The sequence below is a fragment of the Somniosus microcephalus genome, chromosome 13 (assembly GCF_052327205.1).
Source record: "Somniosus microcephalus isolate GS21.2 chromosome 13, FLI_Smic_1.0, whole genome shotgun sequence".
Lineage (NCBI taxonomy): Eukaryota > Metazoa > Chordata > Chondrichthyes > Squaliformes > Somniosidae > Somniosus > Somniosus microcephalus.
Window position 1 is genome coordinate 49,233,349 of NC_140999.1, and position 24,465 is coordinate 49,257,813.

The 24,465-nt window shown below is 42.9% G+C and overlaps 1 protein-coding gene across 5 annotated transcripts in view; it reads right to left on the bottom strand.

The window, feature by feature from the left end:
* Positions 1 to 24,465, bottom strand: part of chaf1a (chromatin assembly factor 1, subunit A (p150)) — a 75,689-nt gene that overhangs the window by 21,934 nt on the left and 29,290 nt on the right. For 4 of the 5 annotated variants that reach the window (XM_086004894.1, XM_086004892.1, XM_086004893.1 and 1 more), the window contains 7 exons: positions 20,345 to 20,392; positions 17,164 to 17,399; positions 16,055 to 16,115; positions 15,431 to 15,511; positions 12,578 to 12,807; positions 4,899 to 5,070; positions 3,764 to 3,844 (listed from right to left, as the gene is read on the bottom strand). In XM_086004894.1, the coding sequence (XP_085861020.1) occupies positions 3,764 to 3,844; positions 4,899 to 5,070; positions 12,578 to 12,807; positions 15,431 to 15,511; positions 16,055 to 16,115; positions 17,164 to 17,399; positions 20,345 to 20,392 (909 nt within the window). The remainder of the gene's footprint in view (positions 1 to 3,763; positions 3,845 to 4,898; positions 5,071 to 12,577; positions 12,808 to 15,430; positions 15,512 to 16,054; positions 16,116 to 17,163; positions 17,400 to 20,344; positions 20,393 to 24,465) is intronic. The other variant, XM_086004891.1, reaches the window with a different exon arrangement.

Below are 24,465 nucleotides of genomic sequence, written 5' to 3' on the forward strand. Positions count from 1 at the left end.
CAAAGGCTTGGTTCATGTGAGGTGTCCACTCTGTCTGATCTTTGCCTGCTCTGCCTCTGATGGCCTCGTACAATGGTTGCATCAACAAGGCTGCCTTGGGAACGAATCTGTGATAAAAGTTGACCAGTCCCAAGAATTCCTGGAGGGACTTCACGGTCTTCGGCAGGGGAGAAGATGCGACGGCCTCCACCTTGGAGGCTAGAGGGACTGCACCATCTGCGGTGATTCTGTGGCCCAGGAAGTCGATAGTGCGCAGACCAAACTGGCACTTGGCCGGGTTGATGATTAGGCCATGCTGACTAAGGCGAGAGAACAGGGCACGCAGGTGCGTGATGTGCTCAGTGTGGCTGGTACTGGCGATGAGGATGTCGTCTTAAGTAGACGAAGACGAATGTTAGGTCTCGAAAGACGGAATCCATAAGCCATTGGAAAGCCTGTGCTGCATTTTGTAGCCCAAACGGCATACGGAGAAACTCAAAAAGCCCAAAGGGTGTGATGACTGCGGTTTTGGGGACGTCTTGAGGATTAACTGGCACTTGATGATAGCCGTGTACGAGGTATACTTTAGAGAAAATGCAATTCCCCGCCAGGTGGGCCGAAAAGTCCTGTATATGAGGGATTGGATATCTGTCCGGGGTAGTAGCCTCGTTCAGGCGCCTGTATTCGCCACATGGTCGCCGTCCACCGCCTGGCTTTGGGACTATGTGCAGGGGCGAGGACCAAGGACTATTGGACCGTCGGATGATGCCTAGGCGTTCCATTATGTGAAACTCTGCCTTGGCCGCTGCAAGTTTGCCGGGTTCCAACCTACGTGCTCTTGCGTAAACGGGGGGCCCTGTAGTAGTAATATGGTGCGTCACACCGTGTCTTGCTACTGATGCAGAGAAGGTAGGCCTGGTGAGCTCGGGGAAATCTTTGAGGAGACGAGAGAAATCATTGGTGGCGGGGGCTGCAAAAACCACAGACCCATGCGCTGCAGTGCTTCGGTGGCAGGGTACCGAATGAAAAGACGAGGCGTTGATGAGCCGGCAGTGTCGAACGTCGACTAAGAAACCATTAGCGCAGAGGAAATCCGGCCCCAAGATGGCCTGCGAAACCCTTGCAGTGATGAACTCCCATCTAAAACGCTGGCCGCCGAAACTTAATTGGACCCAACACTTGCCGAACGTGCGGATGGCTGCGCCGTTAGCTGCCTCGAGGGAGGGACCCTGGCCGCCGGACTGCAGGTCGAGCTTCGACGCCGGCAGGATACTGCACTGGGAGCCAGTGTCGCAGAGGAAGCGGCGTCCTGAAAGGGAGTCAATGATGTACAGGAGTTTTCCTGCAGATCCCACAGACATCGTGATCCCCGCGTGTGCAGCAGGATTAGAATGGTGTCTCGAACCCTGGCGACTTGAACCCTGGCGACTTGAAAAAGGATTTTTTCTTTTTTGGAAGAAACTGCAGGGTGGACGGCAATTCCTGGCTTTCGCGCCAAAACGAGAATGGTAAATGCACCAACCCGTAGGAAGAGGAGACTGGTTCGTCCTCATGGGGGATGGGTGACTCGTGGTGGCGCAACATGGCTGCAGCTCGGGGTAAATTGGGTCAGTGTCGGCGGGGGGCTTCAGACTGCCTGGGCGTTTTGTGGCTGCGCAGGACTGTTGGGCGACCGAAAAGATGTTATCCGCCTCCGCGGCGCGTTCGGCACAATCCGTGATTGCGGAGTTGGCCAAGGCGGTCTGCACGGACTCCGGTAGCTGGCAGAGGAAAAGCTCACGGAATAAAAAACATTGGGATTCCGAGCCGAGCAACGTGAGCATCTGGCTCATGAGCTCCGAGGGTTTCGAGTCCCCGAGACCGGGCATGGCGATTAGGCGTCGGGCACATTTGGATTTGGACAGACCGAAAATTTGGAGAAGGCGGGTTTTTAATGCTTCATACTTGCCGTCGGTAGGCGGACTTGAGGAGGCTGACGACTCGCGAGGCCGTGGCACTGTCGAGAGCGGAGACCACGTAGTAGTAACGGGTCGAATCCGCTGTAATTCCCCGGATCCGGAATTGAGCTTCTGCCTGGCAAAACCACGCGGCTGGCTGCTGCTCCCAAAAGTGCGGTAGTTTGATCGTGACGGCGTTCGTGTCCATGTTGTTTTTTCAACGAATTCGTTCGAAGAAAATCGGGGTCACCAATGTAGGAACCTCTGTTCCTTACCAAAAGATGGAGTTCAACTCACGAAGTCAAAACAATAAATTTTAATGAGTAAACGAAGCAAGTTAACAACTACAGGATGAACTGGAAACATGTCTGGTCTGCTTGGAAACCTTTCTCCAACTGTCTGGAACTGCTAGAAGGTTCCGAGCTATGACCCTCTCTCCAACTGTCTGGAACTGCTAGAGGGTTCTGAGCTCTGACGTCATCACGTAGAGTACAGGAATGAAGCCCGAGTGCAGTAACAGATACATTTAAAAGGTACATCGTCAGACTATATAACAGAGCTGTAAAAAGGAATTATATACAATGTCCATAGCCCAATGGTGGCACCGCCACAACATCATCTTTTTCTCGAAAGCATGCAAGACTCAATGAAAAATCAAATCCCTGGCATTTTTGTAATGCTGTACACATTCGTGCTAAGTTGCGCATTCCATCAAATGTTCCCATTGTCGGCAACAGAAAAATGGTGAAAATGCACAATTCAGTCAGCAGCTGAAATAAAGATGGGTCAAGATCCTTCTGGGCGAGACTCAGCTCGGTTTCAGTTTCCAGCAGTGAGTTTAAAAACAACTTTTCCTCATTTGTAGCTTCTTTTCTTGGAGTACAAATGTTAATTTTAAAGGAATTACTAGTTGAATATTTGACAGAAGTTTTCTTGGTGGAATATACAAGTGTCAGAATGCAAGGTATAAATACACTAAATGGTATTGGATGTGAAATACTATGTTTCATGGGTCAACACATTTTTAAAAAAGAGCTCTCCAGTTAGTTTATTGCAATGATGATCCTCTGCTGGACCTCTACCTCCATTTTCCAGAACTACTCTTTGTTCCAATTAATTACAGTAAGGTATCACTGATATACAGAGCTTCCCATCCTCTTCAGTGCAAGTAAAATTGCTTTAGAACTTAATGGAAAGATATTTTTCAGTGATCATATGTATTTTACAAATTTGATTTCTGTACATTTGGCAGTCTGTAGAGATTCAGTTTACCCTAATAAAACACAGAAACTGGGGAGCACTGTTATTCCAATCATTTTTCCTATGGGAAGGAGAAAGAAACAGAATTTATACAGCTTCTTCCATGTCCTGAGGACATCCCAAAACATTTCACAGCCGAAGAGTTGCTTTTTAAAAGGTGTAGTCACTTGTTGTTTTGTAAAGATTTTTCCTTCCAGTCATCACATTACAGACTGATTAGACACAGAACACATTGCTGCACGCCACCTACTACATACAGAAATGTGGAGTTAGCAAAGAAAAGGATGGGATGTAAAATAGTACATAGCATTTTTTTTTTCTTGGGGAGTCTAGCCAAATGAACTGGAGTTGTCTCTCTGGTCCTGCACATTTCTGTACACTACTGATATCAACTGGAAAAGCTCGAGTGCAATATAAAGTGTGTGATCAAGGTGACATTTAATACTGTCAGTTCTCCCATTAAATCCATCCAAACAAAAAATGTACATTTTATCACATACCACACAGCATCTATAAAATTGATTGTTAGACATTCCCTAAACAGTGAAATGTTTTACTTTAAATGAGAATAAAAAGTCTTTACTAACTCCTTCACTATGAGAGAGAGATTCTCCAGGTTCTTCTTCCTCCCACTCGTCATCACTATCCACTTCATAATCCAACAACTTCTGTAGGAACAAATTTAAATATCAGGTTAGTAAAAAAGGAGGGTGGGGAAAAAAAATCAGCTTCAATTTTGGAATTACTAGCAAATATTTACACAATTAGGATAACAATCAGCTCCTGCACTCTTTATTACAATCATAAATACCATGTCAAGGAGCAAAAACATGGTTTTCACTGCATTTAGTGTAAAGCAGAGATAGAACAGTGTAACCTAGCAACAGTTACCAGGGCATTAGCACATTCCATTTGTACTAAAAGGTTACAAGGATGGGCCTTATAAAACATTAAATTATTTTCATATACCACAAATTATCCAGTAATTTTCCCATTAAACTAAAGGGGTAGAACCTGTTGCCCCATTCCATATTAGCAAAATACTCAAACATCATTTTGTCTGCCTTCACAGAAAGATAAATTTTATTAATAGCATGCAGACACTCAACTCCAGTCTCCTTTGCTCGGACACTTAAGGGGTGCATCTTAGGAAGCAAAGAGTGATGGTGTGAAACCATGCTGCTGGCTCGGAAATCTGCAAACAAGTGGTGCATTTACCCAGAACCTTTCCACCTATTTTTAAGTGATCCATCTCTTAGATCCCTAGGCACCACAACTGACTGAAGAGCACAACCAGGTGAGACATTTTGATATCATAGCTCTTAAACCTGCCACAAGGAGATGCACAGACATGGTCTAGTTCGACATGCCCTAATATTTTGGTTCAAAGGAATAAAAAGCTGCCTCCCTTATTCACCCTGTATGACAAACTGTCCTGCTGTTCTAAATATCCTGAGACACTTCGCCAGTACCTGTAAATGTTGCTTTAAACCCACATCTGGGAGGTAGTTAAGGCTGGAACCAATCATGGGCTCAGAGGACACTTCAATCACCATTGTTAAAACCTTTAGCCTATTCCCAGGATAATTATCCTAAATACTCCATTTCTAACAGGACCTGGCGTTACATTTTATACTGAAAGGTTGATGATTTCAGGAGAAATCCCCAATTTATCTTAGTCAGTTTCTCTTCCCCCAATAACCTCTGCACCAACTTCCTTACCTCATCTTTAGCTAAAGGATTCCGAGGGTTCACCTTCACACTCTTCTTCTGCCAGGTCCCCCAGTAGGCAGGGCGATGATTCTCACGAAACTGCAACAGCTTCATCCTGCAAAACTTTTTCCGATCAACGGTTCCATTACTTGGATTAGTGTCTATCAGAATCACATCACTGCTAGAAAAAAAAGAGTAAAATTAGCATTAATTCAGAAGTGAACGTAGATCATCTGCAACGAGACTGGGTGGTTCACTGCTTCTTCAGTTACTCACTGCGCCCAAGAACCCTGTGCATGTACAACTATAACAGCGACCGTCAAACCTCAGCTTACTGTCAAAACAGTACGCTGCAGGTAACAGCCCCCCAAAATCAGGAAAGATTTCCAATATGCAAAATACAATTCTACAAGCTGATCATTTTACCTACACAGCTGACACCCACTTTTCACCCAGAATGTAAGAGGGAAGGGCAGCGCGATTGTGAATGTAAACAATTCCTGCAGTTTACCTCCGCCTCAAAATTATGCATGTAACAAATAGCACCATAAAAGGACCTGTAACAAACCAATTCCTGCATTTATGGTGGAAACATTTGAGTCTCCCACAATTAACATTAAGTTGAATATCCATCGATTAAAAGTTATCCCAATCAGGGAACATTTCTGGACAACTTTGGCAAAGATGTCAAGAGAAACAAAGCAACACACTCAGAGCTCTTTGAAGGTGACAGGCATGTTGGATGGAGGAAATACAGTGCATGTACATGAACTTTCAGAAAGCCTCTGCCAAGGTACCACAAAGGAGAATACTGGAGAAGATTAGAGTATGGAATTAGGGGAAGGTAGCAATTGGATTCAAAACTGGTTAGAAGAAAGGAAAGAGAGTTCTGTTCAGCGTACAAGGAGATAGGGCTAGCGGATGTGATGTTAAAATTTACAGACATTAACATAGGAGGCAGAGTAAATAATTTGGAGTACTAAAGGAAGCTGCAAAGAGATATTGAGAAGATGAAGAAATGAACAAAAAGTGGCAGATGGAATTCAATGTCAACAAGTGTTGAGGTGTAAGCAAATTGAGGTTTAAAATGGTAAAGGGATCGAGGAGGTAGATAGAAACTATTTCCTCTGATGGGGTAATTCAGAACAAGGAGGGCATAACCTTACAATGAGAGCTAGACCATTTAGGAGTGAAATCTGGAAGCACTTTTCCCCCACAGTACTACAAATCTAGAACTCATTCCCCAAAAGGCTGTGAATGCTGTGTCAATTAAAATTTTCGAGACCGAGGTTGATATGGAGCAACGGTAGGTAAATGGAGTTGAGGTAAAGATCAGCCATGATCCAACTGAATGGTGGAACAGTCTTGAGGGGCTAAATGGCCTGTGGCACATAGAATCACAGAATTCCAGATTCACAGCCCTCAGAAGAAATTCCTCATCTCCGTTTTAAATGGGCAACCCCTTATTCTGAAACTATGCCCCCTAGTTCTAGATTCCCCCACTAGGGGAAACATCCTCTCTGCATCTACCCTGTCAATCCCCCTCAGCATCTTATATGTTTCAATGGGCCAGAAATTGGTGAACGGGGCTTGCAGCCCCGTTTCTGCACTTACCCCGCGCTACTGCTGATCAGCTCCAGGGACGCCTGGAATTGGTGTTTCCAGAAGAAGAATCCCGGGCAGCGTATGACGTCACGCTGCCCAGGAGTGCAGCCAGCGCGAAGCCAGGAGCGTGCAGTGCAAGTGAGACACGCCCCTTGAGGTCTCAGTTTCACTGGACACGCCCCCAATGTTTCTGTCAAGCTGCTAAGCATTTTTACATGCAAAGCAGCAGTTTAAATAGGTTTTTGGAAGTTTTTTGAAGATTTTGGTAACTTTTATAAACTTTTTAAAATGTTTACATTATTTTGAGTAATCTGAAGTAGTTTTAAACAGAATTAAAGCAATTTAAAGACTTTTAAAAGCCCTAAAAGAATTTTTTAAATTCCATTTATTTATTTAGCAATGTCGTCGTCATACGTGTCTTCACACTGTTCCCTTTGGGGAACTGTATGAAGTGGTGGAAGGATTTATGGCCATGATTAACGCTCATTCCGTGACCGTAACCATCTTTGAACCAGGCATTAGGGCGGTTAGTCCTATGGCGGGAGGGTTTTACGGGCTCCCACAAGCTATACAAGGAGGGGGGGCCACCCACACCCACGGACGCAAATATCCCACTGGATGTCAACCCAGAATTTAGAGCCGGAGCTCCGACTCCACTTGCCGGGATTGTCTGGAGCGGGGTTCGAAACCCTACCCTGATCTGGCCCAGCGGCGGGGATCCTACCGCTATGACAAAGGCCCAATCCGATTAGCAACGTGAAATGGCAGCATAGGGCTCCAGTCACGGGGAGGGAAAAGGCGCAGGAAACATATGGGTGTCACCTTTTGTGCGGAGTGGGCCTTTTGCGTAGCAGTAAGCATCCCCGCCGCTGGGCCAGAAGGAGTAGGGTTTTGAACCCCACTCCAGACAGTCCCGGCAAGTGGAGTCGGAGTTCCAACTTTAAATTCTGGGTGGACAGCCAGCGGGATACTTGCGTCCGTGGGTGTTGGTGGACCCCCCCTCCCCTCAGATGGGTTGTGGGAGCCTGTAAAACCCTCCCGCCATAGGACTAACCACCCTAATGGCTGGTTCAAAGATGGTTACGGTCACGGAATGAGCGTTAATCACGGCCATAAATCCTTCCGCCACTTCATACAGTTCCCCAAAGGGAACAGTGTGAGGATACGTACGATGATGACCTCTTGCGCAATGCACCTCCTTGGACCCTCAGTCGCAGATGCGAGGGGGCAAGTCGTGCAATTGTTAAATTTTTCATTTTATTGACATGTAAAATGTTGGCCCAGTAATTCCCTTCCAACTGCGCGAGTACGGTCGGGGTACTTACACATCTGGCCGGATGAAATGCCGGTTTTCAGCATGCACAGTGCTTTTGGGGAAAACCGGCATTTCCTGTCCTCTGAACGAAGGGGTTCAGAGGCAGAACGCGTGCGACTGCACAGGCAGCGCGTGCGCAGTATAATTCGCCGCTTTCATTACTGCTTTCAGTGAGGTCAAGTCCTTACAACTTACACATGAAAAAAGCATGGGTACAGTTGCTCCAGAGGAAGATATTTCTTATCGTGGAGCTTCTGAAAGTATGTATGTCTGTATATATTCCTTTGCGTGTTATGTATATATTCCTTTATTTATGTGTATGAATGTATTATTTAATTATGACTTTCAGAGAAAGTAACTTACTGGAAAATCATAATTAAAAACATACATTCATACACATTAGTAAAGGAATATAAAACATACATACATATACGTAAAGGAATATATGTGGACATACATACATAACTCATTCTCACATTCCATTCACACAGCCACAATTGCTCCTTCTACCTACCGTTCTGAAAACCCTTTTTAAAAAAAAAAAAAAAAAAAAAATTTTAACTTTAAAACTTACTTAAAATTTCTTAAAATAACTTCCCTCCCTTTCCCAAACAAAAATATTGCATTTCAGAAGCTCCACGATAAAATGTTTCTTCCTCCGCAGCCAATGAACCACTTTACACTTGCTTTTTTCAAGTGTAACTTCTGAGGACTTACCCTCACGGATTTCATGAATGAAATCTACGAAGTTCACTGCGCAAGCGCTGCCTGTGCAGTCGCACGCGCTCGAGGTCTGGAAATGCCGGCGTTCCCCGCATGCGCTGTTCATGCTGAACGCCGGCATTTCCAACGGCCAGATGCGTGAGTACCCCGAGCGCACTCACGCCTTTGGCCGCGAATTTCTGGCCCAATAAGATCACCTCTCATTCTTCTAAACTTCAATGAGTATAGGCCTAACCTGCTCAACCTTTCCTCATAAGACAACCCCTTCATCTCAGCAATCTACCTAGTGAAGGGCAGCACGGTGGCATAGTGGTTAGCACTGTTGCCTCACAGCGCCAGGGACCCGGGTTCGAATCCGGCCTCGGGTGACTGTCTGTGTGGAGTTGCACATTCTCCCCGTGTTTGCGTGGGTTTTCTCCGGGTGCTCCGGTTTCCTCCCACAGTCCAAAGATGTGCAGGTTAGGTTGATTGGCTATGATAAATTGACCCTTAGTGTTAGGGGGATTAAAATATGTGGGGTTACGGGGATAGGGTGGGATATGTGTTGGTATAGGGGTTACGGGGATCGGGTGGGATATGTGTCGGTGCAGGCTCGATGGGCCGAAATGGCCTCTATCTGCACTGTGTGGTTTCTGTGATTCTGTGAATCTTCTCTGAACTGCCTCCAATGCAAATATATCCCTCCTTAAAAAAGACCAAAACTGTACGCAGTACTCCAAGTGTAGTCTCACCAGCACCCTGCACAGTTGTAACAGGCTTCCCTGCTTTTATACTCCAACCCCTTGCAATAAAGGCCAACATTCTATTTGCCATCCTAATTACTTGCTGTACCTGCATGCTCACTTGTGTTTCATGTACACGGATCCCCCCAGATCCCTCCGTACTGCAGCATTTTGTAATCTCTCTCCATTTAAATAATAATTTGATTTTTTATTTTTCCTACCAAAGTGGATAATCTCACATTTTCCCACATTAAACTCCATCTGCCAAATTTTTGCCCACTCGATTAGCCTATCTGTATCCCGTTGCAAATTCTGTGTGTCCTCTTGACAGCTTTCTTTCCCACCTATCTTTGTATCAGCAAATTTGGCTACATTACACTCGGTCCCTTCATCAAAGTGCAAACCGGAAAATAACCCATTTATCCCGACTCTCTGTTTTCTGTTAGTTAGCTAATCCTCTATCCATGCTAATATATTACCCTCAACCCAGTGAGCTCTTATCTTGCGCAGTAACCTTTTATGTGGCACCTTATCGAATGCCTTCTGGAAATCCAAATACACTACATCTACTGCTTCCTCTTTATCCACCCTGCTTGTTACATCTGCAAAGAATTCCAGAAAATTTGTGAAACATGATTTCCCTTTCATAAAACCATGCTGACTCTGCTTGGCTGTATTATGATTTTCTAAATGTCCTGCTACTACTTCCTTAATAATGGACTCCAGCATTTTCCCAATGACAGATGTTAGGCTAACTGGTGTATAGCTTCTTGCTTTCGGTTTTCCTCCTTTCTTAAATAGGGGCGTTACATTTGCGGCTTTACAATCCGTAGGGACCTCTCCAGAATCCAGAGAATTTTGGTAGATTGTAACCAAAGCATCCACTATCTCTGCAGCCACTTCTTTTAAGACCCTAGGATGCAGGCCATCAGGTCAACCTTTAGTCCCATTATTTTACCGAGTACTTGTTCTCTAGTGATAGCTTTAAGTTCTGTCATCCCTATAGCCCCTTGATTATCGATTATTACTGGGATGCTTTTAGTGTCTTCTACCATGAAGACCAATACAAAATATTTGTTCAAAGTCTCTGCTATTTCCCTGTTTCCCATTATTAATTCCCCAGTCTCATCCTCTAAGGGACCAACATTTACTTTAGCTACTCTCCCTTTTTATATACCTGTAGAAGCTCTTAGTGTCTGTTTTTATATTTCTTGCTAGTTTACTCTCAATCTATGTTCTCTTATTATTTTTTGAGTCATCCTTTGCTGGTCTCTAAAAATTTCCCAATTGTCTGGCCTACCACTAATCTTCGCTACATTGTATGCCTTTGTTTTTAATTTGATACTATCCTTTACTTCCTTAGTTAGCCACGGATGGTTCAGCCTTCTCTTAAGAGTCTTTCCTTCTCACTGGAATACATCTTTGCTGAGCGTTTTGAAATATCTCCTTAAATGTCTGCTACTGCTTATCCACTGTCTTGCCCTTTAATCTATTTTCCCAGTCAACTTTAGCCAACTCTGCCTTCATAATTGCCTTTATTTAAGTTAAGGACACTGGTTTGAGACCCAACTTTCTCACTCTCAAACTGAATTTGAAATTCTATCATGCTATGATCACTCTTTCCTAGAGGATCCTTTACCTTTACTATGCAATCATTAATTAATTAATCCTGTCTAATTACACAGTACCAGATCTAAGGTAGCCTGCTCCTTGGTTGGTTCCACAACGTATTGTTCTAAAAAACCATCCCAAATACATTATGAACTTTTCCTCAAGGCAACCGTGGCAAATTTGATTTGTCCAATCAATATGAAGATGATTAAAATCGCTCATGATTATTGCAGTACCTTTCTTACAAATCTCCATTATTTCTTGATTTATGCTCTGTCCTACAGTGTAGCCACTGTTAGGGGGTCTGTAGACTACTCCCACTACTGACTTCTTTCCCTTATTATTTCTTATCCCCACCCAAACTTGATCTTCAGTACATCTTGATCTTCTGAGCCAGTATCATTTCTCACTACTGCACTGATCTCATCCTTTATTAACAGAGCTACCCCACCTCCTTTTCCTTTCTGCCTATCCTTCCGAAATGTCAAATACCCCTGAATATTCAGTTCCCAGCCTTGGTCACCTTGCAACCACATCTCTGTAATGGCCATCAGATCATACCCATTTACTTCTATTTGTGCCGACAACTCATCTATCTTTATCTGAATGCACGCAGCATTCATAACAAGAGCTTTTAATTTTGTCTTTTTACCATTTTTCCCTACTCTGACCCCACTTTCTGATGCACTCATGTTTATATGCTCTGTCCCTTCCTGTCACTCTGGTTATCATTACCCCTATCGATACCCTGCACTATTACCTTCTCCTTTCTCATTGACTTTTTAAATTTCCGCTCATCTGAACCCTGCCCCCCACTATCTCAACCTGCCCTGCCACCTTCAACAATTTGTGCACATATACCACCAGGTCTCTGTTCATGCATCCACTTTAGAATTGTACCCTTTAGTTTATATTACCTCTCCACGTTCTTCCTACCAAAATGTATCACTTTGCACTTTTCTGTGTTAAATCTCATCTGCCACGTGTCCGTCCATTCCACCAGTCTGTCTATGTCCTCTTGAAATCTGTCACTATCCTCCTCACTGGTCACTACACTTCCAAGTTTTGTGTCATCTGCAAATTTTGAAACTGTGCCCTGTACACCCAAGTTCAAGTCATTAATATAGGTCAAGAAAAGCAGTGGTCCGAGTACCGACCCCTGGGGAACACCTCAGTGTACCTTCCTCCAGTCCGAAAAACAACCAACCATTCACCACTACTCGGTTTCCTGTCACTTAGCCAATTTCGTATCCATGCTGCCACTGTCCCTTTTATTGCATGGGCTTCAACTTTGCTGGCAAGCCTATTATGTGGCACTTTGTTGAACACCTTTTGGAAGTCCATGTACACCACGTCAACCGCATTGCCCTCATCAATCCTCTGTTACCTCATCAAAAAACTCAATCAAGTTAGTTAAACACGATTTGCTTTTAACATTTTGGCAAAAAAAAATTATACTTTGAATGGGGGAAGGTTGGATGATTAGGAAGAAGAGGGATGACTGTTCAGGTTCATAAGACATTAAAAACTGTACGTCAGGTGTCTTAAGGTCATTAATAAAAAAGGTGGGGGAAGGAAGGCAGTGGAGGGAGGGAAGATTGTTACAATATTAATCCATTTGTCTCCACCTGGATATTGTCGCGATCCTCCTCCCCACCAATTCATAAGGAAAATCAATAGAAATTCTGAAAAATATCATACTTTATCTTTACCTGCATGAACTGCCTTCTGTGATGCTTATTCTGGGACTTGTAGGGCCCGATGTTCTGGGCTTCTGGCTGTGCAATTCTTTGAAGTAATTAGAGTTAAAACTCTGATGTTCCAGCAACTCATCTAACTGCTCAAGAACTTCTTGATCTAAGCATATCCGGCTTGTTGGAGCAAGGACCATGTGTTCTTTGATTTCAAAAGGAGCAAACTTCCCACAGGATCCAGCTAGAGTCTGAGGAACAGATGGACTTTTGGTTAGAGATGTAGTATGCACTGTACATATAGTGTGTGCTATTTTTGTTGGGAGTATTCGATTATGGTGCACTTTCACAATAATGTATTAAAGAAAGAAATGTGACTGTTCGCCAAATGCAGCAAAAAAGTATCAAAATTATGGATGAAATCTAATCAATGGAAAGGGAGAGAAACGAAAGGCTTAAACAAAAAGGAAACAAGGAATGGGCTCAGATCTGGAATGGCATCAAAATAAGCAGATAGACAAAGGGAATTCTGGGCTACACAGGCAGGACAGAATTTAGGCAAGACATTCAGTCGGGCAGGGAGGAATGAATATGAAAAACAGTCCAATTTAGGCAAGACATTCAGTCGGGCAGGGAGGAATGAATATGAAAAACAGTCCAAGAGTTATATTCTGTGGGCCAGGAGGCTGTGGGTGGGATGAAGTCCACTTGTAGACAACATTGGGTGAAATTGGAGCAGCCTCCAACTAATATTCAACATCAGAAGTGAGGAAGTAGACTTAGGAGCCGTCAGTGGAATTGCTGCTGTTAAATCACGATCCAATGGAGGTTGACCAATGCATCCAGCAGAGATATGGAGTGGCCAATGGATCTGGTGGACCAACAAAGCAGCATGGAGCAGTGGAGTTAAAACTCAGAGGTCGAGAGCAGCAAAAGACTTGGGAGGCAGAGGGTGATGATCTGCGGAATAGCCGCAGGGCAAGAAACACACAATAGCTGAGCAGCAGGAGCCAAAGAAACTTATCTAACCAAGTCCAGCAAAGGGCAATGGAAAAGTTCTTAAGGTAGAGTGGAGTGCACAGAGCAGGGCAGAGTAGTCTGTAGCCACAGGAAGCAAGTGTACAGTAGCAGGGTGGAGATCATTCAGCAGCATTCAGAGCAGAATAGAAGACGGCAGCAGATCAGAGCTGGCAAGTGGAGGAGCAGAAATTGATCCCACACAAGTTGTTCAGGTAGTGGAATAGCAGTCTTGCATAGAATACAGTCTCAGCAGTAATGTCCGGCAAAGTGGAGGTTACAACAACCCCAGAAGCTTGTGGAAATCACAAGTCTAAAAGAGCAACCAGGTGAAAGCAGAAAATAAATCTTCAGTCTCTTCCCAAATATTCACATAGCTCCATTTTAAAAAAGGAACTCATGGACTATGTTAACCAATTTCACACAAGATAATTACAGATAAAAAAGGCCATTTGACACATTCTCACTCATCCACCTGGAAAGACTCCCAAATGTAATCATCTAACTGTTTAATTCCAGGGTTTTCACCTCTACTACTTTATTGGGAAGCCCATTTCATTTGTTGCTCACTTTGTATGACTATCCGCCTGGTATCAGCCTTACATTTACCTTTTACTACTTTGAACCGTTGTCTCCTTTTCCACTTAATTTAAGTTGAAGTAATATTCCAGATTTACATTTTCGACTCTCTTAACTATCATACATGCATGCACTCTGTCAGGCACCTTCTTTCAAGGCTGAAAAGTCCAAGTTTATTTACACAAGAGACCATCCCTCTGGTGGTTCTTTGTACTGCTTCCACACTTGAATGTCTCAGTTGTTTCTTTGTGACCAGATCCAATACTTAAAATACAGTTTGTATTGCTTCAGAGCCTGGGGGTTGGGACAGAGGAAGGAACGGGGGGGGGGGGGGGGGGGGGAGGAGGGAGGGAGCGAGGGAGGGAGGGAGCGAGGGAGGGAGGGAGCGAGCGAGCGAGGGAGGGAGGGAGGGAGGGAGGGAGCGAGCGAGGGAGGGAGCGAGCGAGGGAGGGAGCGAGCGAGGGAGCGAGGGAGGGAGCGAGCGAGGGAGGGAGCGAGCGAGGGAGGGAGCGAGCGAGGGAGGGAGCGAGCGAGGGAGGGAGCGAGCGAGGGAGGGAGCGAGCGAGGGAGGGAGCGAGCGAGGGAGGGAGCGAGCGAGGGAGGGAGCGAGCGAGGGAGGGAGCGAGCGAGCGAGGGAGGGAGCGAGCGAGGGAGGGAGCGAGCGAGGGAGGGAGGGAGGATGGATGAGAACAAGTGGCACAAATTTTCTTGCAAACTATAATCTTGATTCAGGCTGGTCAAGTTTTATTCTGACATCCTCTAGTTCCAAAATTAGAGCAGAGGCAAGGCAAGTTTCACACAGGAAAATAAAACTAGATCACAAAGTCAACCCATCTTCATCTTGCAGCTAGTTCAAGAGCAGTATAACCACAGAATTGGAATCACTCAAGCTCATTTATTACAATATACATTTCATCAGAAGCAGTTCCTAATTCCTATTATATCAGTGTCACAGGTCACAGTTGAAATGCCATAGAATAGAGAAAACTAAGGTATATTGATAGCATTGTGCACCTGCTTACTCAGTCAGGATAGGAAAATAAAAGATAGGGCAAAGATAAAAGTAAAAAGAAACATTTATTTTCAAGTCCATGGGCAATATTTTGCTCACATGATTACATCATATTTTTAAAAATGTAATGGCCACAACATCAAGAAAGATATTGAGATATTGGTGGAAGCACCTTACACAGGTTAGGATTTAACTTTGTTTGCACTATAGAGAGAATGTTTCAGACAAGATGCAACTATATTTAAGTCTATGAAAATAATTCTTACCTTAGGGGCTTGTGGAGCCTTTGGCTTTTGGAAGAATCTAGTTATTTCTGAAATCTCCTTCACTTTTTCTGCCTTCAAACGCTGTAATCATATTTAACATGGCACACCTCAATGGGCAATATAGCTATCATACAAGAGTGAACATCAGAGTGCAACACAGTACAAGCTACCACATTAAGAGTGAATTTACATAATTTGGAAATGGGGCAAAGTTTCATTAATTAAGTACTTCCAGTGCACATCTATGGGTAGATAGATTATTGCAGCATATGTAAAGCAGCAGCAGCCAGGGTTATCTATGCTCTCCAGGATGATCCTGGGATAGCTCTGGCAGAGGAGAATGAGGTACGATGGCACTTTGATGTGGTTCAGCCAGTTCTGGTGATGGATGGTGAAACCAATTGTTTGCCAGATATGCTCAAGTGTGTGCCCCCTTGGACTTGAGGAAACAAAAGATTGGGGGGGGGGGGGGGAACAACCAGGATGAGCGTGTAAAGATTTTGATGAGGATAAGGATATCAAAAGGTGGCGATGGGGGGTAATAGTTGGAGCTAAATTGACAGCTGCAAAAGTATCAGGGAAGGCCAAAGGCCAGGAAATTTGAAAGAGATAATTTGTCTTTACCTTTTCTTCTTCTTTCAACCGTTTCTCCTCTTCCTTCTTTTTCTTCTCTTCCAATTTGGCCCTTATATAAAAGCAATTATATGTTTAATACATCTTTCTTTGCATCCAGGTGGACAAATCAAAAAGGGCAAATAATATTCAGCCAATACTTCATTAAAAACATAGAAATGCATACTGTACAAAATAAATAGTGGTGTTTTAGTATCAGCTTGGCTCAGTTGACAGCACTCTTGCTTCTCAAGGTCAGAAGATTGTGGGTTCAAGCTCCACGATGAACTCGGAAATAATCCAGGCAGCCACTTCAGTGTAGCACTGAGGACGTGGTCAGAGGTGCTGTTTTTTGGATACAATTTAAATCAAACCACCATCTATCTGCATAGGTGGGCATAAAAGATCCAATGGCACTACTTGGAGAAGCATAGAGTTCTCCTCATTCTCTCACCAACATTCCTCCCTGAATCAACACTATTGAAAACAGATTACATAGCCATTCAATTGTTTTGACTTTGCTGCGTTTGCCGACATATAACAGAAACCATATTTCAAAATAGATGCATTGGCTGTGCACCATTTTAGGATATCCTAAAGGCATAAGGTGTAATATAAATGCAACTTCTTTCTCTTAATATGTGGACAGGCTAGCGCAGTCCCATTAAGATCACAGCAAACCTCAAATGTGCGCCAAAATCAGTATGTGTCAATCCAGGCAAGAATTTACACAATACTAGTCTAATAAATGTTAAAACTAAATTGCATATAGGTGTCTGACTGCAGAGTATTTCAGATTCTAAAGCTTGGACACTGCTCATGCAGTATCAAAACATAAAAGTATTCCTTTTTAGGACAAATTGTAAGAAAAGAGCTTAGAAACACACAGCTGTGTTTGTGTTTTCATTTCACTAGACCAAACTGCTTAAGTGGGAGACGGTTACGGTAGTGCATCTTGGATCATGATGGAAAACAGTTTTACAAACCTGTCTTACAGCAATGTTTTCTAGACGAGCCAAGAATTGAAATAACAGAATTCGACAACTACCCAAACCGTCCCTAGCAAGTGGTTATACTTATCAAAATCCTACAAGTTAAAGGATGGGGAGGGAGCTACTCACTCCAGTGCATCTTGTTTCTCCTTCCGTTTTTCCTCTTTTAATCTTAACCTCTCTGCTTTCTCTTTCTCTTCTTTCTCCCTTTTCTCCTTCCTCTCCTTGTCTTTCTGTTCTTTTTCTTCATCTTTTTTTCTCTTCGCTTCTTCCTTTGCACGTTCTTTGGCAAGTCTGGCCTCTTCTCTTACACGTTCCCGCTCTTCCTTTTCTACTTGAAGTTTTTGCCTTTTCTCTTCACGCTCCTATGACACAAAGGAAAACATAAAGCTTCAACATGTGAAAAATATGTTTAAAGCTATTAATGGAATGTTAGCAGTACCTACTATAGGTAGAGTCTTTGGCACTCCTGGAATGAAGTTCAACTTTAACTCCCATCAAATGAGGAAAAACCACCAAGACATTAATCCTTTAAGAGTGTGATCTAATATGGACCACATTGTTCAATCCCTGCTGTGCATAGGAACACATCCTGGAAACATATTCCAGTTCTTCCAAAAGAATGTCATAGCAGAGACCCAAGTCTCGCAAAGAAGGAACACACACAAAACAGGAAGTTCTAACTATATGAAGGTCAGAGAGAACCATGAGGCAAGGAGGCTGAACTCTATTTGAGATAACAGTGACCAGCACTTACAGCAAGCAAATAACACTGCTTATTTGTTCAATCTCCACAACTGAACTCTGACAAAGCGGTAAGGAGGAGGAAGAAAACAGACGATAAAGTCTAGCATTAAAATTTGGGACCAATTGGGAGCATTGTGGTGCAAACGTGCCAATTAGTTTAAGATGCCCGATTGCAGATAGAATTAAAAAAAACCATTGCTACAGATTTGCCCAAGATGCAGTCATAGCATAAGCAGAATGCACCCTAATATTCCCTGGTTGGTCGCATAGAGAACCTCTAATAACTAGACAAGCAGTTTAGAAGTTGCTTTACCAAATGTTTGTTACCAAATAATCAGCTGCCTATATTAGATGTCCTTTTTATCTATTAAACATTTCTCAATTGTGCAAACATTGTCCTTTTAGATACAATATGATCATGATCACATCTTCCAAAATTCGATAGACTCTGGAACAGTTCCCATGGATTGGAGGGTAGCTAATGTTACCCCACTATTCAAAAAAGGTGGTAGAGAGAAAACGGGGAATTATAGACCAGTAAGCCTGACATCAGTAGTGGGGAAAATGTTAGAGTCCATTTTAAAAGATGCAATAGCAGAGCACTTGGAAAACAGTGACAGGATCAGACAACGTCAACATGGATTTACAAAAGGTAAATCGTGCTTGACTAAATCTACTGGAATTTTGAGGATGTAACTGGTAGAATAGATAAGGGAGAACCAGTGGATGTGGTGTATTTGGACTTTCAGAAGGCTTTCGATAAGGTCCCGCATAAGAGATTAGCGTGTAAAGTTAAGGCACATGGGATTGGGGGCAAGGTACTGACTTGGATAGAGAACTGGTTGGCAGACAGGAAGCAAAGAGTTGGAATACACACACACACACATATATAAACATATACATATATGTTTGCAGACGACACAAAGCTGGGTGGGCGTGTGTGCTGTGAGGAGGATGCTGAAAAACTCCAGTATGATTTGGACAGGAGCATGGCAGATGCAATATAACGTGGATAAATGCGAGGTTATCCACTTTGGTGGCAAAAACAGGAAGGCAGGTTATCTGAACAGCAATAGATTGGGAGAAGGGGAAGTGCAACAAGACCTGGGTGTCCTTGTGCACCAGTCGCTGAAGGTAAGCATGCAGGTGCAGCAGGCGGTTAAGAAGGCAAATGGTATGTTGGCCTTCGTAGTGAGAGGGTTCGAGTACAAGAACAAGGATGTCTTGCTGCAGTTGTACAGGGCCTTGGTGAGACCACACCTTGAAGTATTGTGTGCAGTTCTGGTTGCCTTATCTGAGGAAGGATGTTCTTGCCATGGAGGGGGTGCAGCGAAGATTCACCAGACTAATACCTGGGATGGCAGGAATGACGTACGAGGAGAGATTGGGTCGATTGGGCTTATGCTCGCTGGAGTTTAGAAGAGAGGGGATCTCACTGAAACCTAGAAATTTCTAAAAGGACTGGACAGACTGGATGCAGGAAGGATGTTCCCGATGGCCGAGGAGTCCAGAACCAGGGGTCACAGTCTAAGGATAAGGGGTAAGCCATTTAAGACAGAGATGAGGAGGAATTTCTTCACCCAGAGAGTGGTGAACCTGTGGAATTCTCTACCACAGAGGGCAGTGGAGGCCAATTCATTAAATATATTCAAGAAGGAGTTGGATATATTTCTTAAGGCTAAAGGGATCAAGGGATATGGGGAGAAGGCAGGGACGGGGTACTGAATTTGGATGATCAGCCATGATCTCATTGAATGGCAGAGCAGGCTCGAGGGGCCGAATGGCCTACTCCTGCTCCTATCTTCTATGTTTCTATGTGGAAGTAAGCAACATTATCCCCAAAGACAAATGAGCTTCAGTCTTGAGGGCTACCCAGCCCCGGTATCACATTGCTATCAAAATGTGACACTCATTCACTTTGTCAGCACAGGCAAGACCAAATAACTTATAAAAATCACAACAAACAGAGTTCAAATGGGTCAACACAGAGGTTCAAGGTAGGTGTTCTGATTTGAACAAAAACTGTTTAGGTTTCACTTTTTCTTTTGAACAAACATGTACATTACTGGATATTCCAGGCAAGTAAAGATTTCATGTTCTGTGTATCTTAATATACAGTATATTACATCGCAAAGGGTTGCATTAGCTATCCTTGCCACAATGAATAATTTCCTTCCAATTTTGTAAACTTTCAAAATGGATGCCACCGGAAAATACAGCCAAAGGAAAATTCCTTTGTATAAGTTAGATCAAGAGTCTCACAGCACCATACAAATCTGGCCCTTCATCTATGGCAACAGGTCATCTCTCTGGAGTCAGTGCTCGATTGCATAATATCAGATGCTATGCAGTCACCAGGATTACTACTGCTTCCAAATTCTGAAAACAATCCTGGATGCTAGAGCAACAGAAAACACAACAAGAAGTCATCTGAAAAGAAGTTATGTGGGTCAGAATTGGAGGAGTTCATGATTCTACACCTGTGATGTAGTTGGAGTCCAGACAAATAATTAACTCAATACACCACTGCCATTAAGTTAATTAAGCAAATAAATCAGAATACCTGTTGCTGCTGGAGTCTCTTGCCTTGCAGCTTGGGCGTCTGCGTAATCTGCAAATCACAATAGTTCTTTTTAAATAGAGCATGGAAATAAAACTTCTACACCCAATATTAAACAGAAAAGCTAACTGGCACAATCCCAACTGTCGTCCTGACCAGTTTGAAAATCCCTCACTACATGTACACCACCCTTTTAAAACAATGCTGCATGGCAGCAACATTTTGAAATCATCTGAAGATACTCCCCAACAAGTTATGGGAATATTACTGCAATAGGTTATAAAATGATAGCATCCGACATGAGGTATAGATAAAAAATTAGTTATTTTGTTCTTTACTGTTCAACAAATATCACTCAATTTTAAATTCTTCCGAATGATTTACATACATAGAACAATGTCTCCAAGGAATGAGTTACAAGGCTGTGATAGTTAAACCAGGGCTTCAAAAGTGAATCTCATCAGTATCGGGCTACATTCAAAGTCAGGTTTAAGACAAGAGGACAGTATGCACTAATTCAGTCTCCCTATAGTTTAAGATTGCATTTTAGATGAACTGCAAGATACCTGAAAACTTAGGCATCCATTTTCTCCCCACTGACAGTATTTTTAGATTTTCATGCACTAAGATGATGGAAAAACAGGTCACAGTTAAGTTCTTCCAATTTAGAGACTTACAGCAGGAGCACAGAAAAAAACTGCTAACAATTTAACTGTCTGCAACTTTATTAAATAATCACTTATTGGGCAAGTACATGGCCATAAAAATGCCAGAGTTAATCACTAACAACTTCACAATATCATCCAGGAAAAGAAAAATGCTGGGTCTTCACTAAACATATGCTGCACAGAACCGCTGGCCGATTGCTATTCCAGCCATTGCCTGATCTGAAATGTCACATTTCCATGGGAGTGCTGGCATGAAATTACACAAGAATTTCTCCAGGCACAAGGCTTTAAACAGAGAAACCTGGGTACAGTTGCAAACGTTTTTTATACTGAAAGCACACAAGCTTCAAGTTCTTTATTTTTGCAAGCCCTCAACTTTGGTTACATTATTTTAAGTTCCTTTAAAAGTAATTTGACTTTTACTAGGAAATTCAGCTATATTTTAGCACAGTACCTAAAGCAGCAGCTTTCAAACAAGCCAATGCACAACTGCAGCTGACTTCATGAAGTAGATTCAATTTTGGACCAACTGTGTAATAATCAGCTAAATGGCAAAGTTCAGTTATTGAACATTTAACTTTTTTAAAAAAATTTTTAAGAAGGTTATTGGCTCAGCTGGTACAGCATGGTAGTAAAATTGGTCATTTTCTCAGTATAATACCATTAATAAAAAGAAGTTATTTGGCATAGCATCCTTTGAATTTCTACACTTATATTTGCCAGTCAAGGACCACTTTTGCTTTAAGATGGCCCAGATCAACTAAAAATTACAGATGTCAAAATCAAATTACATCACAAGAAATGACATGCTCAAATAGGTACTCATTCAAATTGAAAGGAGAGTTTCTAAGAATTGATGAACATGATTTCAATGCTGTTAAAGCAGTTTCAAAATTTGATTACTAGCCCAATATATTTCAGCTTGGATCAGGCATGCTCAAGAGACGTCAAAAGCTTTTGATACAGGACATACACATTCAATGACCTTTTAAAAAAATTTCAGCTGTACTTGCAGGAACTACCAGTAAAAAAAAAGTTTTAAAAACCATGAAGGAAATTTTACTACCATACGACAGGAAACTTTCATTTAACCAGAGGTTAAATGTCCGGAAAGCTCTATCTACCGGCAAAATTCAGGAGCCATTTCCTATAAGTTTTTTTACTTCTCGTTGCTTTTTTTCCCCCCAGTCAGGCTCTGCAAGGTCTAGCTGAAGCTGTTGCTTAGCTATAGAGACGCTTTTAAGCTGCGGCCGACTGTTTTGAAGCTGTTGCTAAGCAACAGGGTTTGTTGATTCACACGGAGCTCAAAAGCTCCGTATATTTTAACATTAGCGCTGGTTTCTACGGCAGTTTTGATGGTACGGCACCAGCTCGGTCCCGTCAGTGCCGGATACCAGAAAGTTTCCTGTAGTGTGAAGTTTTGCATTCCCCACACCATTATCCTTGGTATGGATTGGTATCAATTTAAGCTCGATTGAGCTGTTGTCTGTATAGGCCCAGGGTCAGAATATGAAACTCAAGTCACATTAAATCTTAATAGCTAGTATAGGAGAGACTCTGATGCCAATCAGTCTAGGCTGGATTCAAACCCGGATCCCAGAAAAGAGAAGTCGCACTACCCTACTACACCATCTAGTTCTTTATAGCTTTTAAGGAGTACGCAAAAGGACATAAAACACATGCTGCCATTTCAAAAGGATAACTGAAGATACCAGGAATCATGATTAGCCACACGCAACACTCCTTCCCAGCACAATAATCCAGAATAAAGAGGACGTACAAATTTATCTTCTAAAAGGACACTTTTATATACATTTCAAAAAAAAAAAAATCTTGAAGATTTAAGGGGGTTTGCACATTGTCCACTCACTTCTGGGATCTGGATTCAAATCCAGCTCAATCTTATTCCAACAGTTGCAGGATCTGCACAAAACTGTCGACAATCTGATAATCAGAATGGACAGCCGGAAAAAAGGAAACTTTACACAGTTGGAGAATTTGATGTCATTGCGGAGGCTGAAGAGGAAATATAGACTAAAGATCGGATGAAATCTTTACACTGCACCTGGCTCATATGCTGTACCCAAAGTGCTAGCTGTTGATACTGTGGGGAAAGGCATCCATTCCCGAGCAGACATCCTTCATCCCAAAATACAATTCAAATAAAATTTATCTTTTAAAAACATTTTACAATGTTAAATGAGACAGAAAGCAGTGTAAATATCAGACTTCAAAATAATAATAAAAATATTGTACTGCAGTAGATAAAATCCCCAATAGAGCCTGTGCAGTTTTTAAAAACAAACTGATAAAAGGAATTTAGCCTATCTAGAGTGCCCCAATGAAGCTACAGTGGTTTTTCAAAGACCGATAAAATCTTTTCTTTTACTAGTATAAAGCAATGGCAATCTCAACAAACAGGGTGCACAAATACAGCCAAGTGCTACAATATAAAATGCTTCAAAGCTTATTCTGCCACACACTCTAGCTCTGGGGGTCTGAAACAGAAGATAGAGGGCATGCTGCTTAGGTTAGGTCTGCCTACAAGGTCCACTGACTCCTGCTCCAGTGCCAAGCCCAAATCCTTCCAATCCCTGACTACATGAAATTAGTTCATCTTCTCTGCCCGCACCCCCTTTTCAATGGTTCCATTGTTGCAGAAACAGTTGCACGTTAGCTGGAGGTTGAAAAAAAAGATTTTAAAAAAGTGGAATTAATGTTTGGGTTCGAGCTTCCAAAATGGATACTTCAAGATTTCAGAATTCAATCCCTCCCTCCAAAGCAGAGTATAAAGTACTACCCAAGTGTCACTTCATCGGCCAACTTCTGTGAATGTTAGTCCAGTTTACCATGGGAGGAATCATGCCCAGACCTGATCCTGTCCTCATCCAACACACACATTTGTAACAGGAACAGGGTGTTGCTGGATAGATCATTAGGGAAACCTGAACAATTTCCCCTTCGCGAACCCAGCAGGGCAAAGATCAACTGTTGAATCCCGTTCCATTCCCAATAGAGGTCAGTTAATCCAACACAGATCAGAGATTGAATCTTCCCTGCTGTTCAGCTGGTGAGGCCACTGGGTAGCATACAGCAAATTGGGAAATCGCAGACGGACTGGCCATGATATTGCATATTTTAAAATAAATGAATGGAAAATCGAGTTGAGAGATTCCACGATTTCCTAATGTGTTACCAGTTGTGGAAGCATCATGCTGGGAGCGCAAATTCATAAAATCTGCCGTCAGGTATATTTAACTTCCAGATGGACTAATTTAATTGGGGGGGGGGGGGGGGGGGGGGGGGGAAACCATCACCTCCCCGTTAGTGATGTGGGAACACAGCATACTGGGCAAAAGACAGATCAGATTCTCATTCTCAGCTACATTGCTTTGAAGAGAATGTTAGTCCAGTACGCAGGAAGAAAGTGGGTCATGTTACAGGCCAGCCATGCAT